A 15,392-nucleotide genomic window follows, 5' to 3' on the forward strand; every position below is an offset into this window, starting at 1 on the left:
TCTCAATTTGAAAAGAAAGGGATGATGGAAGAAATTTATAAAACTAAATAAAAATTAAAAAATATATAAGTATTTATGAAAAAATAATAAATAAAATTAAATAAAAATTAAATAGAATTTAAAAATAATAAATAAAATTAACTAAAAATAAATAAAATTAAATAAAAATTAAAAAAAATTAAAAAAAAAATTAAATTAAATAAAAATAAATAAAATTAATATATGGATATAAGTATGGATGAACAAAATAATAAATAAAATTAATTAAAAAAAATTAAATAAAGTTGAAAAAATTTAAAAAAAAAAAACAAAGAAAAAAAGGGTAGAAAAGCAATTTACTTCATTATTCTTCCGATCGGCGGCACCGACGCGCTGCTCTCTTCCACGGCATCGGATCCTGCGGCCTTTTCGAATCAGACAAGTAGATCGAGCGCGACTGCGCCTTCTCAGATCAACAAATCGACGAGCGACAACTCCGATTTGTATCCTCCAGGTACCTCTGTTCCTCTCTCGTTTTTTTCTAATCAGGTCATGGTTGCCCTCTTTTTTTTTTTTTCCTTTTTTTTTGTGGGCATGAAAGGTTGGATCGACCGTTCCCTTCATCCATACATACTTTTTTTTTTTTGTTGGATCACGATTGTGTCGACGTAGTATGGTAGTAATGAATGATATCCCGAAAGTATACGGTGACAAATTGATTTCTCTCAAATTCGACATCGATAAGCTGAGTTTTGCGAACTACAGGCCTATCAGATCAATGCTACATTCAGATACGTAGGTCATACTTTTCTTAGTTTGTCAATTATGTAGCGCATAGAGATTTCCTTTTAGTACCTTTGGCAGTTCAGAATGATTGTACATATAGAAGGCATCCGAGAGCTCAGAATCTCGTACCTTGTCATCCTAACAACCATTTGAGTTAGTGGGAAGCAATCCTTTGGGTAAGTTCTGTTCAAATCTGTGAAATCTACACATATTCTCCGCTCTCATCTACGACTTCCCTCTCTTTGGGATTCTGGTATATCATTTACAGATCAAGCAAAGACATCTTTATCGCCTTTTGTTCCGCTTCCTGTTTTAGTTTCCAGTTAGGACCTTTACTGAACTTATGCTTTCTTGATGATTCAAATGACTCTGAGGGTGACTCGGATTTTCTAGCTTTGTCATGAATCTTCTTGCAGGCTTGTCCGATTTTTTGTTTTTAGACTTTTCTCTGGCTCTCTTAATTTGGTGTCGGAACCTTGAAGTATATTCAAAGTTCTCATAACAACTTCTTGATTTCTTCAGGTGGGATCTGACCATTTCCAACCCTTTTTGGTAGGAAACTATATCACTAGCTGATAAGTTGATAAGATAGCCTCAACTTATTCAAGCTCGGCCTTGCAATATTACATTATAGGCTATGGGCAAGTCTACCACTAAGAATTTAACCCACACAGCCTAGATGTATTACTTTCCCTGAGTCACTAGATATTACATTATCAGGCCTGCCTTCCTCGAGTTATTATCAAGTCAATTGTTCCCAAGGTTCACTTTCAATCAATCCAGTTAAAATATTACTCACCTTCAAGATTACCTTGAGAATAACCCACTCCAGAGTTGCACTGTAGGACAACATATCAGGTGAACTATTTACATTGACACCACCCTCTTCTTAAGAAATTTGCAATATGCACATGGACTATGAGAGCTTCTGCCCTATATCTTTTTCTGTGAACTCCAAGTCCCAAGTGCATTCAAGCACTATATGCAAAGCATGAGGTTTCTTCTAGCATAAGAAAACTTAATGCTGCTGTACCTCTAGATGCAGGCCTTTCAATAGTCAGATCAATGTGCTTTTGAATTGGATCTCTAGCCCTTGTCTGCTCCTTCCATCCATTCTCATTTTTTTTGGTCGCGCGAACTTCATCAAGTGCCTCTTCTTGATCAGTTCCTTAAGCTGAAGTTTCAGATGAATATATCATGACTATGCTCATGATAATACCGATGATACTTTATCTTATCCTTTTTTTTAGAGCGTACACTATATCGGCTGAGGCTCGAGCAATAACAAATTTTTGGTCTTTAATATCTATAAACACCTTAGATTATCAACCATTTAACAGTAATCCCTCTTGGGATTACCTTCTCATTACTGGTTGATACCTATCAAAGTCCCTTGATTGCTTTTCCTTTGATCGACCTCCTCCTTTCTTCAATTCTACATAATTTCATCTCTGTTATCTTTACCTGCATCAGATCATCAGCTGTAACATATTTTCTTCCCTCTTTAATATTTCAACATAATCAAGGTGTGGTTCCTTTAGAGAGGGTATGAGAACTTAGATGACTTCAGGGTAGAAGGCAATAATAAGACAGCTAGATGAGAGTCCTCCACTTGTATGTTTGCCTCAATGTACCTCTTCACAAACTTCAAGAGTGGCTCTTCCTTGTTTTTTTTAGCTAGCACTAGGTATCCAACCTTTCAGGTAGACTAATCCTGGGGATGACTGGCCCAATTCCACGGAAGTTCAGGATAAATCTAGAAGTGCTCAGCAGCCCAACATCCCATGTTTGTCATCCCACGGGAGGAAAATACTTTGCAGTGCACTATAGCTGAGAATCAAATTGTGGGTGCTTGGGAAATTGCATGGACGCTCTGCCGCTGCACCATAGCCCGGGGGGCATTCAAGAGTGGCTCTTCCGATCCTTGCTTCAGTGTCATCAAACTCTTTGCTCTTGGATTATCTTATTGCTAACCACAAAATGTCTCACAGCTCTGAGTGAGCTCTTTAAATTTGGCAATTTCTCTAAGTGACAATTGAACAAATAACTATGTTGCCCAAAAGATTCGGCACTTCAAAGAGTTCAAAATAACTTGCAAAGAAATCAAAATTCTGAAGGCATGGAGATGCGGTGATGGATCTGTGCACCCATCATAGGTATTAACCTTCAGCACTTGAAAGTTCTTCGATAGTTCTTGAATTATTTGGACTGGGAGTCCTAACATCTAGATGTCTCACCTCCTTTCTTCTCTATATGTGCTCCTCGTTAGTGCAACTAATCCTAGCTCATTCCTGCTGAGACTTTTCTTGCTTTTCATCAGTCTAGTAAGTTCCTATCTAATCAACCATTACCCATTTATTGGCCTTCAGTTTCACATTTTTTTGTCTTCCTTTATAGAATTTGGGAACATTTTGTACATCATACTTGACTCCATCTCACCTTCCATATCCTTGGAACTAGTTCCAAATTAAATGGCTTCTTCATCTGCTAGGAGGAAGTTCCAATCTCAATGCCTCCCTGCGTATTTGAGACCTTTGAAAGTTTTTTCATTGGTGAATTTGACCTCTCTTCTCTACCCCGTGTCTATACGTCTAGTGACTTTCCATAAATGCAGCCAATATGATATTAACAAACCCACCACAGATACTAAAAGTGTGGTGTGCTGGCTAGACTTCGAGGTTCGGTTGAAATGTGCCAAAGTGCTGAAGTGCGAGTAACTCAATTGAGGTTAATATGAATTGGATTTAGCTAGGTTATATTTCAAGCTTTTATGGGTTAACTTGTTAATGGGATTGGATTGGGTGGCCATATTGGAGTGGAGATGACAACAAAAAAAGTAGGTGCTGACAGAAGTAAGTCAACTAAACATGTGTCAGCTTCCTATAGCTTAAATCTGAGGCACACGGATTGTGACCCATTCTTAATCTTGATTACTACAATGTACATGTGCCATCATCTTATAGTGCCTAGAATAATGGATAATTTGACCCACATCATATAGACTATTAAGGCATAGACAAGCAAGCTATCATAATTTTTCGATGTAAGCCTCTTGGCCACATGCATCAATCTACCAAATAAATTGGTCAGTGTGGGTTTTAAATTGTTACTAGGACAGATCTATGTTTAAACTGGGTGTAAGCATGTTCTACTAGGGTTTCAAGCAAGTACTGCCTTTATATATTTTTAAAATTAGCCAGTTGAATTACTTCATGTATATATCATGTCTATCCACTGGTTCCTTTAGGAAGTTGTGGATATCTAATTCTACATGATGTCATTGAAGTCTTAACATGGAAATTTCAGCGAGGGACTGTATGTATTGTTTACAAGATGAGATTTTAGATTGCTGGCATTAGGTTGTAATTCACTTTTCCAGAATTTCAGAAACTAGTAGGTTAGTGTGTTTTGTTACTCAATCTTTGCAGAAAATGGAATTTCAAATGATAAGATAAACATAATTAGCCACCCACTAAACTTAATACTAGCCTAGTTATTTATTTATTTTTTTTTTGGAGGATCATGGTCATGGGACTCGGGGCACTGCTAGAAGGTCTTTTACTCCTTGCAAATGCATTGGCAATTCTGAACGAGGACAGGTTCCTCGCGCCTAGAGGATGGAGTTTCAACGATGTTTCAGGAAATGCGAGGGCCAAGTCATTGAAGGGGCAGTTGATAGGGCTGATCTACGCGACCCAGTACCTGCGGCTACCACTGATAATGCTCAATGCTCTCATCATCCTGGTGAAACTGGTTTCTGGTTGAACACGTAAACCCAATCACCTCATCGAATTGTGTCTATCATTCTTCTTATAACTGCAGTTACATGATATTCTCTGCTGCTCCTGATATTGTTTTTCGCTCTGAGTTGATTTTATCGGTACCATACAATCGATCAAGTTTTGGCCCGATAGACTAAGAAGATTGTAGTTTTATTTCATCGTTTTTTCCCCCCAAGTTAGTGAGTTAAACTTTTTTTTTTTTTCAAAACTTATCTGGAAGGACAGACTTATCAATACGAGACTAACATAATATTCGGTTGGTGGGATGGAACGGAATTGTGGGAAATGTAGTTATTTTATAGGATTCAATTTGAATAATAATGAAATATAAACATGCATTATTATTTTTTTTTGAATTTTGAACCATGAAACAGATGCATTCATGTAAATGAGACTCTCAAACTCAAGTAATATATCTTTTCTTGAAAACAAAAGATGAAAATGCCCCACTCTAAAAAAGGGACAAATCATAAAAATTTATTCAATCTTAGCTGAACGATTTTACTAGATATGCGAACGAGATAATCCCAAGCAACATGCTTCATTGGTGGCAAGTTCGGCCCAAATACCAACTTGGTCGCGGGGACAATATCTCTTCTCTAGAGTTTATTTCTCCAGACTCATCAACAAATCAAGTCTCAAGTCATTGCTTACCCAACGAGCTCACCACCGACCACTCATATATATATATATATATATATAGACTTTTCTCAGGAAAAAGAGTAAAAACCAGCTTTTACGTTTTCCGATGCCTCTTCGAAATGCAATTAAACTCTTAAAATAGATTTATTGTGTTATCACCCAGCTGCTGTTAATGAAAAATAAAAATAATATGACAATTTCCAACTCATGAAATAAAGTTGCATATTACCATCATCATCATTACATTCAATGATTTCACGGTTATAATGATTGGTAAACGAAATAATAAAAATTTCAATTTCTAGAGCACTTGGATCTTAAAAGCATAGACAGAAGTTTAAAGTAGCTATTTTGATTCCTATAATAGTCCAAATCACATCTTAATTGAACAAGGTAGTAGAATTTTGACAAGCAAAAAAAATGTATGAATGAACCTACGCAGAAGAGAAATACTATGATCAACCATACGCTTGTCCAGCATGACCAGCATGAAGAACTAGATTTTGTTGCAAGTACCACGCCAGTGTAAATATACATTTTCAACTACCAAATGCACACGAACTCCATTTCTGCGAATGCAATTGACACAGAAGAGAGCTCGAAAACATGTTATTGCTTATCTTCCCGTTTTTGTAAGAAGAAGAACCCGAGCATGACAGCTATGCCTGTTATTGCAATTGTCAACAACAAGCTTTTGCGCGGCGAGGCTCCTACCGGCCTTCTGTTAGCACCTTCTCTTCCGGGTGGTGGAATATTCCTACACGGTTTGCAAGAGAAAACAGACATTTAGGGACAGACATGGAGTACAAGCCACTACAAGTTCCAAGGACGATCCATTGTTTTTGCAGATTTACAAGATGCTTTTGCACTCGTTCATAATATAAAATTCAAGTTCCGTTTGGGATTCAAACGTTTGATTGTCATGTAAAGATATGGAACTGCACTGTAAAGGAGTGGAACTTATCTTTTGTCATGATCTGAAGGACTTAGTGATTATCTTGATGCAATATTGAATTGTAATTTTGAGGACTTAAGAAGTTTATCACATCAGTGCTAACTCATTAATCAATATGGGGACAACATCCATAAGTGCTTTGCTACAATTGATACATCCGTGTTGGCCCTGAGACGGGTTGGCGGGGGCGCTAGGGGCAAGCGTATTCGCCTTTTTGCCACCTTGCTACAATTGATACAGAATCATATCAATTGTATCCCAAGTCACTTATGGATGCAGATGATTCAGTTAAATAATTATCATTAAATATGGTGCATAAAAAAAAACAATACAATTCAATTTGAAAGTCTCTAAATTAAAAATCAGTTTTTTCAAAACTTACCTAGGAGGTTCTGCAGTATCAGTTGTACTGCTGTGAAACTGGATATCATGGTTAACTCTTTCCCGCAACCGAACATATTTACGACATAGATCACAATACTCAGTGCGATTACCACATACTTCCTAAATTTGCATAGAAAATACTAGTCATTTCATGGTTTGAAGAGATTTCTAGTATTCATCACATAAAAAGAGTAATAGATCATGTTACCTGATGATTAATAAGATCAACTGCAGGAAGTGGGAATTCACAATATTCACAAGTAATAATCCTCTTGAGGCATCTTTCACCTTCGTGAAGAGACAATAAATCCCTTTCGATTCTCTCACTGCATAATGAACAATCCACCTGCCCACATCAGTTTATCAAAACCAAATTGTTAGATGAAGCAAGTCAATTGCATTGTTTAACATAACAGCTCCACAAGGAAAACATCCGATGTTAGGTTATTGTCATCCTTATCACAAATGATAATAGAAAGAAATGTACGAAGCAAAGAAAAACAATACAACATGGCTACTTTCTACATATTATTGCTTGTGTAGGACATGGCCTCAAAGTTGAACATGCTTGTATCACATAGTTGGGAGTGAAAATAATGTATCATATCCAACAGATCAAACTATCATACTATGTATACATAGGACTCCAACCATCTGATATAATAACCAAAATTAAATCTCATGTGGGATTGAATCCCCTACCACAACTACCAACTTTGATGACTTGGAGCATAGGTATTATCCGAGGCAAAAGATATGAAATTCCTTGAAAGAGAAATAAAAATGGAGATAAACTTGATAAAGATGACAAATATGTAATATTAGTATACATGATGTGTTCTATTGTGGATTGACCTTTAAACAAGTTGCCAATTCTATCAAAGTTAATGACAAACTTCAAGAGAAAAAGACAGGGACGATGTTAACAAGAAACTATCTTCAAAAGGAGAAATTTGTGGCAATCTTAATGGATTTTATATAATCTACTTCCTTAACTCTCCTTTGGATTAAAAATAATACAAGATTTGAAATTTGTAAAGCTGAAGTGAAGATTTGTTAGAGGCTAAGGGTGGAAAGAGTAAATTAAGGTTTTAATATGTACTTGAGATGATATTGTGAGAGACTAAGTTAGAAGTTGTTACAAAAGACAAGGAGAAATTGCAGGATAAAGCTTAGGTATCTATCTGAGGGAAAGAGGACAGTAGACAAGAGAAAAAGACTAATATATCTTATCCAAATTATAGTCGAAGGGAAGTAACATAAACTTTGCAAACATAAGTGAGATTAGAGTTCCAACATATTTAAAAAGTGAAAATGTTAGAATATGGAGTTCCCTGCCAATTAAAAATATGTCCAGGGAGAGAGCAACTCCGTAAGTCTTCAGATGTTTTACTATAAAGAGGTATGAATTCGGAGATGAGTAAAATCTTCCATATTGAAGTGCTTCAATTTAAATTTTAATTATGCAACATAAATACATGAAGAAATGTAACCAAATGCACAATATTACCAATCTGAACCCAAAAAATGCTTACAACAGAAAATATGATTGGAAACAGAAAAAATAAGATGTGTGATAAGGTTAACACATACCGGAGCATGGATTTCGTTGTAATGTTCATCAGCATGTTTTTTAGGAATCATATCCCCACAAATTGCACATTTTTGAAGATTCCGCGAACAATGTGCATAATGCAAGTCAATATTTGATGTTGGAATATCTCTCTCACTACATTGAAGATAGAATCAGTGAGGAAACAATCGAAGAGATATGAAAGACCATATTTTTACTTGACTAACCACAAAATGAAATAGTAAAGGAGGTTTCCCTTTACAAGTATTGTTTAAACTAGCAAAACAACTTTCATGCAGCTACTACTACAGAACATACCAAAATACATCTTAAAATAAAGAAACTGTATTTTCTAAAAAACAGAAATGAAAAGTAGATTGCATACACTAAGAAGTAAATGCCAATTAAATTACATGCAGATGCCCTTTGCCAATAAACAATGAACTCATATGATATGTTAATGACACTAAGCAAGTTTAAATGTCAAAGGCATTGCAATTATCCATGCAAATCAACTTTAAGGCTTTATACAGCACACATGTTAACACTTTACAAAACAAAATCTTGTAGTGAGGCATTTGTTGTGTTAGCCTGAGCTAATGATGGCCTAGGGCCATATATCCCACATGTCTAAACTGACAAGCACACTGATAACACCATTAAATATGCATTTTACAGTAAAAAGTTTTACCAATTGAGTTTCTTTATTGATGGTTGAAAAACTTGTAATCATCATTAGTGCATTGTCATCCTACTTGTGCAAATGACAAGTCAATTAAGCAGCAATGGATTCAGCTAACCTAATATTTTGTCCATCTTACTAATTATACTAATGAGACATCATCAAATTTTCTTTTTTAAAAACAATATTCAAAATGCTCACACATCTACAAAGTATTTCTAAACATCCATGTCCAGGAATAGGCAAGATACCTCATGCATCCTCAAACAGATATAACTGAAGAGAATGCATGACAACTTGGAATTGTTATTTCTTTTATGTGAAATAGTGTGTTTTCTTATTGATGAAGAAAATATAACTGAATACTATGATCATCACTATTCACACAACATTTCTTGCAAAGATATTTATATAACATATAATGTCAGACGGATTAGAATGGAGAAAACCAACAGAAAGGAAAATAGAATTCACATGACATCTCTATATGTGAAGGAAATACTTTCATTCACGCGGATAGGGCCGAAATTTATTAGACACCGTCAATATATAAGTCAAAGGCATAGTAAGATCAAGAGGAAATTTCAGAGTTCCAAAAGCATTCACATCTTTATACCATAATATTTAATATTTTTTTACACCAAGTTCAAAAGATATGGATGCCCTTCAAACGTAAAGTTATTATCTGTGTACAAAAGATATGATAAGTGCCACCAAATCTCTGTCATTAAATTAACACATAGCAAAAGATGAAATATTAAGTAGACTTACACAAAGAAACCAAATGGCTAGGGGTTAGCTGGCTGATAGTAGAAATAATTAAGTACTACTTGATGACACACAAACAACAAGAGGGTGAGCAATAAAGGTAGGTAAAGTTCCAAACGTAGGTTTTATCGAATCCTACTATGCAAGCAGGTCATAGGACTAAGTGCCCATAATCTAAGCGCCATCGTGTGCCAGAACAATATCTTAGAACATGCCAACAATGTATCGATGACAAAAAAAAAAGGAACTAAATTAAAATGAAGGTAGGTGCTTTGTTACGGCAATCGAATTGTACGCTCAACGGCCTAAGGAGCTGTCATGTATTCATTTAGTAAAAAAACCAGGAGAGAGGAAAAATTGAGCAGAATAACGACCTACCCTAGAACGATCTGCTATGTAATCAAATACGTTTTAAACGTAAACCCGAAAGCCACCATCCTTTCCAAATAAATCCGAGTTAGAGAGCCAATGATCGGGCAGAAACGAAATCAAAGAAGGATCACGAAATAACAACCAGACACAATCTGAAGGGAAAATCGAAATCCTCAAGTGATCCCATACGAACTATCCAGAAGAAGCACTAACCAGTGACTGCACGTCGCTGTGATCAACTCCGAGGGGATCGCCATCTGATGGATCAAAACCCATTAAGCAATCATGTCAAGACCAAAAAAAAAAATAATAAGGAACGACATATAAATTGAAAATGGAACAGAAAGGAAGTCGCGATCCACGGACCTTCGCCGATGCAATCGAGCAATCCAAAACCGGAGGCAGGTAGATCGCGAGGGCGGAGTTAGCGATGCAGAGGCCGATGCGCCTCCCCGCTCCGCTCTCTCTCTCTATCTCTCCCTGATTTTGGTGGCGCCTTGGTTGGGACGTCGCTCGCTTGTACGAAAAAGTGTGGCGTGTTCCGTTGAGATAGCAAGATAATCGTGGTCCGACGGATACTCTAGAAACGGTAATATCTAGGTCAGAAAATAATTAAAAATAAACTTTCAAAGTGATAAATACGATATATACAAATAAAATTGGAAATTAATTATTAATTGCAAAATGTAGTTCAATTAATTATACCTTTATAAGATTATTTTTTAAAATTATTATGAATATTTGAATATTTTTTATTGAGTGAACCGTTTGATCGAGGAGTTGTCTTAAATTATTAAGGAGTTGAACAGTCCACCAACTATGTACTTGTTTATCTCTTCCCTGAAGTGAAATTGGCAAAGAAATCTAAGAGAAATGATTTTCACAATAAAGTTCCTCAACGAAAATTCTCTGCGACTGAGTTGACATCTTGCATGGCTAAATCCACCTCACACAAAAATCATGGACTTGGATTCCTCTTTCGTAACTCGTGCCTTAACTTTGCTCCTCCTTCTTCTTCTTTGACGATTCTCCTCCTGTGCCCTAACTCTCCTCCTCCTCCTTCTTCTTCTTCGCATTCTTTATCCCTCTCCAACGACCTAACACAATGAAGGTTGCAATCCCCTTCCCTGCCTTAACTCTCCTTCTTCCCTCGTGCTAACTCAACTACGCCTCCTTCTGCTTCTTCTCTCTCCCTTCCAAGGAATCAAAGCCCTCTATTTCGTAAAATTTCTTTGCCCTAATTTTTTCGCCTAAGTTCTTACCCTTAATTTCTTTGCTTAATTTTTGATGTTGATTTTGTCATCAGTTTTGTAGTGGTGTGTGAAATCAGGCATTTGAGATGCACTGGCTGGAGAAGGACATCGCGGAGTATATCAAGAAGGAATTCAATAGCAAGTACGAACAGACTTGACACTACATTGTCGGTGGCAAATTCGGTAACTCACTTTTTTCTTTCCATCTCTACACTTCTCCAATTCGATTTCAACAACCAATTTCGTGCTTGATTAACAAAACAACAAAATTGAAGGAGGTTTGGTTTATACATCCATAGATTGCTAGGTTTCTAGCCTAAATAGCTCAACTATATACTCTTTTTTTATTCATGCTCATAACTGGGTTTTTTTGTTGAATTATATTTTTGATTCTAATCAATTAGTCTACTATTTGCAAATTATATGAACCGGATAAAGAATTGAAGGTCATTTAGGTTAGGTCTACATTCTTTTTTTTAGTTTTGTTTTGTTTTTCTCGACTTTGTTTCATATTTTTTTTATTATGTCTATGTTTTCTATTTATTTTTGGCCTTGTATTTTTTTTAAATAAATGTAGGTAAAGAAAGTGTCATGGAAGAAGAAAAAAATGATTCAAATAAGATAAAAGATAACAATGACCATACGAATCAAGACCCATCTCCATCTAGTATAAATGAAGTCAATCTCCCTGAGATTGGAATGACTTTTTTATCTTAAGAAGAAGTTCATACTTTTTATAATTCCTATACTCAAAAGATGAATTACAAAGCTAAGATTAATGTTGTTATTCAAATGATAGAACTTGTGATAACTAGTATATGCCTTGAACATAATCATATCTTGAGTCCTGGAAAGTCACAACGTTTTAGATGTAATAACGTATTTGATTCAACTACAAAGAGAAAATTAGAATTAAATGATCAAGCTAGAATAACTTTAAGAAAAAAATTTCAATCATTTGTAGTTGAGGCTAGAGGTTATGAGAATTTGACATTTGATGAGAGAAAGTGTAGAAATTATATTTCAGGAGCTAGAAGGTTGAGGTCAGGGGATGGAGATGCTGAAGCTTTGATTAATTATTTTTGTCGCATATAAAATACGAACTCAAACTTTTTTTATGTGCTTGATTTAGATGGAGAATCTCGAATAAGAAATATTTTTTGGACAGATGCAAGATGTAGAGTTGCGTATGAATAACTAACCTAATAAACTAACAACTCAATCTGAATTACAACTAATAGAATCAAGTTCACCATCACTAATATCCAAATGAATTTTAGTATATTGATTATTCTTGGATTATGTCCATGAGAAGTACTGTATTCACTTTCAATTTTGCAAGATGAACTAGTATCAGTTGTCACCTACTTTTGTCATCCATGTTGTCCACATCTGTAATAGTATCTTTTAAGATTTTTGATTGATTTAGAAACACACATCAATGTTCTTTATCCGCAGTCCTTATATGTTACAGGTTAAAATCTCGTATTATCGATGCTACTATAACTTGATGATATCATGAAATAGCAACCTAATAATCAAATTTTTATTACTTTGATTTAAAAAGAATCCATGACATTCTTAAAAAAAAAACTACAAAAGGGTTGTTGCTTAGGCCCCGTAGCTCCTTGTCTGTTGCTGCTATGTGTGCTATAACTTGACCCCGTAGCTAGATCAAGGCTTCGACTCCTTGGAAGGGAGAGGGAAGAAGAAGGAGTTAGGACAGGGGAGGGAGAAACACAAATGAAGCAAAAATGCAAATGAAGAAAAAAACTCACTGTTTTTTGGATGGATAAGCTTCACTCCTCTCTTCGAGAATGAGAGGGAAGAAGCGACTCACCTCGCTGGGAGGAAGAGTAAGGAGAATGCAAGGCTATGGCCGAAGAAGTTAAGGCACGAAGGGGACGGACTTTGCTCCTCTCTTCGAGAATGGGAGGGAAGAAGTGGCACGCCTCGTTATGAGGAAGAGTAGGGAGAGGGATGAAGAACACGAAGAAGGAGGAGGAGAGTTAGGACACGGGAGAAGAATTGTGAAAGAGGAAAACGGAGGAGGAGAGTTAGGGCACGGATCACGAATGATGAATCCAACTCTGTAATTTTTTGTGTGAGGTGGACTGAGGTGGACTTGGCCACGCAAGATGCCATCTCAGTCGCAGAGAGTTTTCAGTGAGGAGCTTCGCTACAAGAATCATTCCTCTTCTCGAGACAGAATATACCCTATTAGTCCTTTTAGGTTTCGAGAAATGATTCTCGCAGCGAAGAGAAATGATTTCTCGAAACCTAAAAGGAGTAACAGGATATATTCTATCTCGAGAAGAGAAATGATTCTCGCAACGAAGCTCCTCAGCAAAAACTCTCCACAACTGAGTTGGCATCTTGTGTGGCCAGGTCCACCTCAGTCCACCTCACACAAAAAATTACGGACTTGGATTCCTCTTTCGCGACCCATGCCCTAACTCTCCTCCTCCTCATTCCTCTTTTGTGATTCTCCTCCCATGCCCTAACTCTCCTCCTCCTTCTTCTTCTTCACATTTTTCATCCCTCTCCCTACTCTTCCTCTCAGCGAGGCGAGCCGCTTCTTCCCTCTCATCTTCGAAGAGAGGAGTGAAGCATGTCCCCTTCGTGCCCTAACTTCTTCTGCCGCAGCCTCGCGTTCTCCTTACTCTTCCTCCCAGCGAGGCGGGCCGCTTCTTCCCTCCTGTTCTCGAAGAGAAGAGTGAAGCCCATCTATCTAAAAAACAGTGAGTTTTTTTTTTCTTCATTTGCGTTTTTGCTTCATTTTTGTGTCTCCCTCTCCTTCCCTAACTCCTCCTTCTTCTTCCCTCTCCCTTCCAAGGAGTCAAAGCCTTGACCTAGCTACAGGGTGGAATTAGCTACTAAAATCTAGAGAAAGCAAGGCACCACTTCAAATGGCATCATCTCATTGCAGAAATAAACTGGAAGATTTTTGTCAAGTATTAGTAAAAGGTTCTTCTCATCAAAACATGGGTGAGCTCAAAGTTCAGTTCTCCCACTATGATAGTCCTACAATTCGAATAGCTTGCCAGTATGAAATTTTGGATACAACAGTGGTTCTCAGCAAGTTGAGAGAGATGCACTTAGGTATAATGCTACCAAGGTGGAGAGTAGAAACATAGAACAAGAATCTTCTCATATGTGCTCCATTTGATATAATTAAGACTGGAATGAAGAGTCTTAGGGTTACCTTGCAGAAGAAAATATGGAAGGCTAGGTGTGGTAAGTAGATCTTTGCGTGTTTTCTGAGTGTTCATATTTATAAAAATATGAATATATTTGAAGTTCATTAAACATTTACAATTGCTTATATTGCAAAGTAATAGGGCAATTGTTTGTGTAACGTGCAATATGTGTCACCTTGGTCAATGTTCATTCTAGAAGATTTAAGTAAGATACTGTCAAGTTCAAAAACAACTGCAGTAGAAAGTATATATGAACTTTGATCACAAAACACTAGCCGTAAGGTTTCAATTGTAAACTAATTACATATTCCAAAAAAGCTATGCCAATTCCATTGAAGCTAGAATAACAATTTCAAAGTACAAGTAAGATAAAGGATAACACTTATGCCAAAAAAGTAAACTATGCTAAAAAGAAAAACAGAAACTAACATTATACTTGTGTATCAAAGTAGCTCTAAATCTAAGTAGACTTTATATACACATGAGCTCAGTAATTATGCCAAATAAAAACAGCAATGAAGTAGGCTTCAAGTACATGAGCTCAACCATCAATTCAAGTTCTAAATCAGCATGTGGATCATATAGTAGCTTCAGAAAAAACTTCAGAACCAGCAACTTCCTACAGTAGTTTCAACCCTTCACATATCGTAGAAGCTCCAGCAGAATTGCACTCAGCATAAAGAGCTGCAAATTGAAAGAGTCGGCTAATAGGATAGCAATTATGCAAAAGGAAAACAAAAACTAATATTATACTTGTGTATCGAAGTAGCTCCAAATCCAGGCAACCAATCTCAAAGTGTTAATAGCGATTGAAACAATGAAGTAACTAACAAGACGCATATGATGAGCTCAGCCACTAATTCAAGTTCTAAATCACCATGCAGGTCATACAGTAGTTTCAGAAAAAACTTCAGAATTAGCAACCTTCTATAACAATTTCAACCTGTCATATATCATAGAATTTTTTTAAAACTAGCTAAAATAAGACCACACAATTATTTTAGGTATCTATTATA

At 36.3% G+C, this 15,392-nt stretch overlaps 2 protein-coding genes across 2 annotated transcripts; one reads left to right on the forward strand and one right to left on the reverse strand.

Annotated features, from left to right (window-relative positions):
* The first annotated feature begins 339 nt into the window (after positions 1-339).
* On the forward strand, positions 340-4,705 carry LOC122020051 (protein transport protein yos1-like). Its single transcript, XM_042577772.1, has 2 exons — positions 340-493; positions 4,282-4,705. Exon 2 carries the CDS (start codon positions 4,288-4,290, stop codon positions 4,528-4,530), a length of 243 nt encoding a protein of 80 aa, XP_042433706.1. The 5' UTR covers positions 340-493; positions 4,282-4,287; the 3' UTR covers positions 4,531-4,705.
* Positions 4,706-5,521: 816 nt separating this feature from the next.
* LOC122021774 (TRAF-type zinc finger domain-containing protein 1-like) lies at positions 5,522-10,458 on the reverse strand. The gene is made up of 6 exons (XM_042579932.1): positions 10,290-10,458; positions 10,137-10,180; positions 8,122-8,257; positions 6,737-6,874; positions 6,527-6,648; positions 5,522-5,946 (listed from the first exon to the last, which is right to left on the reverse strand). The coding sequence occupies exons 2-6, from the start codon at positions 10,178-10,180 to the stop codon at positions 5,799-5,801; spliced, it is 588 nt and encodes a 195-aa protein (XP_042435866.1). The 5' UTR covers positions 10,290-10,458; the 3' UTR covers positions 5,522-5,798.
* Between the last annotated feature and the right edge of the window lie 4,934 nt (positions 10,459-15,392).

The sequence above is a fragment of the Zingiber officinale genome, chromosome 9A (genome assembly GCF_018446385.1).
Source record: "Zingiber officinale cultivar Zhangliang chromosome 9A, Zo_v1.1, whole genome shotgun sequence".
Taxonomy (NCBI): domain Eukaryota; kingdom Viridiplantae; phylum Streptophyta; class Magnoliopsida; order Zingiberales; family Zingiberaceae; genus Zingiber; species Zingiber officinale.

Excerpts from the sequence above, each read along its gene's own strand:
- LOC122020051 (XM_042577772.1), top strand. The coding sequence starts at position 4,288 with ATGGTCATGGGACTCGGGGCACTGCTAGAAGGTCTTTTACTCCTTGCA.
- LOC122021774 (XM_042579932.1), bottom strand. The coding sequence starts at position 10,180 with ATGGCGATCCCCTCGGAGTTGATCACAGCGACGTGCAGTCACTG. Across the intron at positions 8,258-10,136 it reads ACAGCGACGTGCAGTCACTG|TGAGAGAGATATTCCAACAT; the intron begins GTTAGTGCTTCT and ends TCTTCAATGTAG. Across the intron at positions 6,649-6,736 it reads TTGATCTTATTAATCATCAG|GAAGTATGTGGTAATCGCAC; the intron begins GTAACATGATCT and ends ATGCAAATTTAG.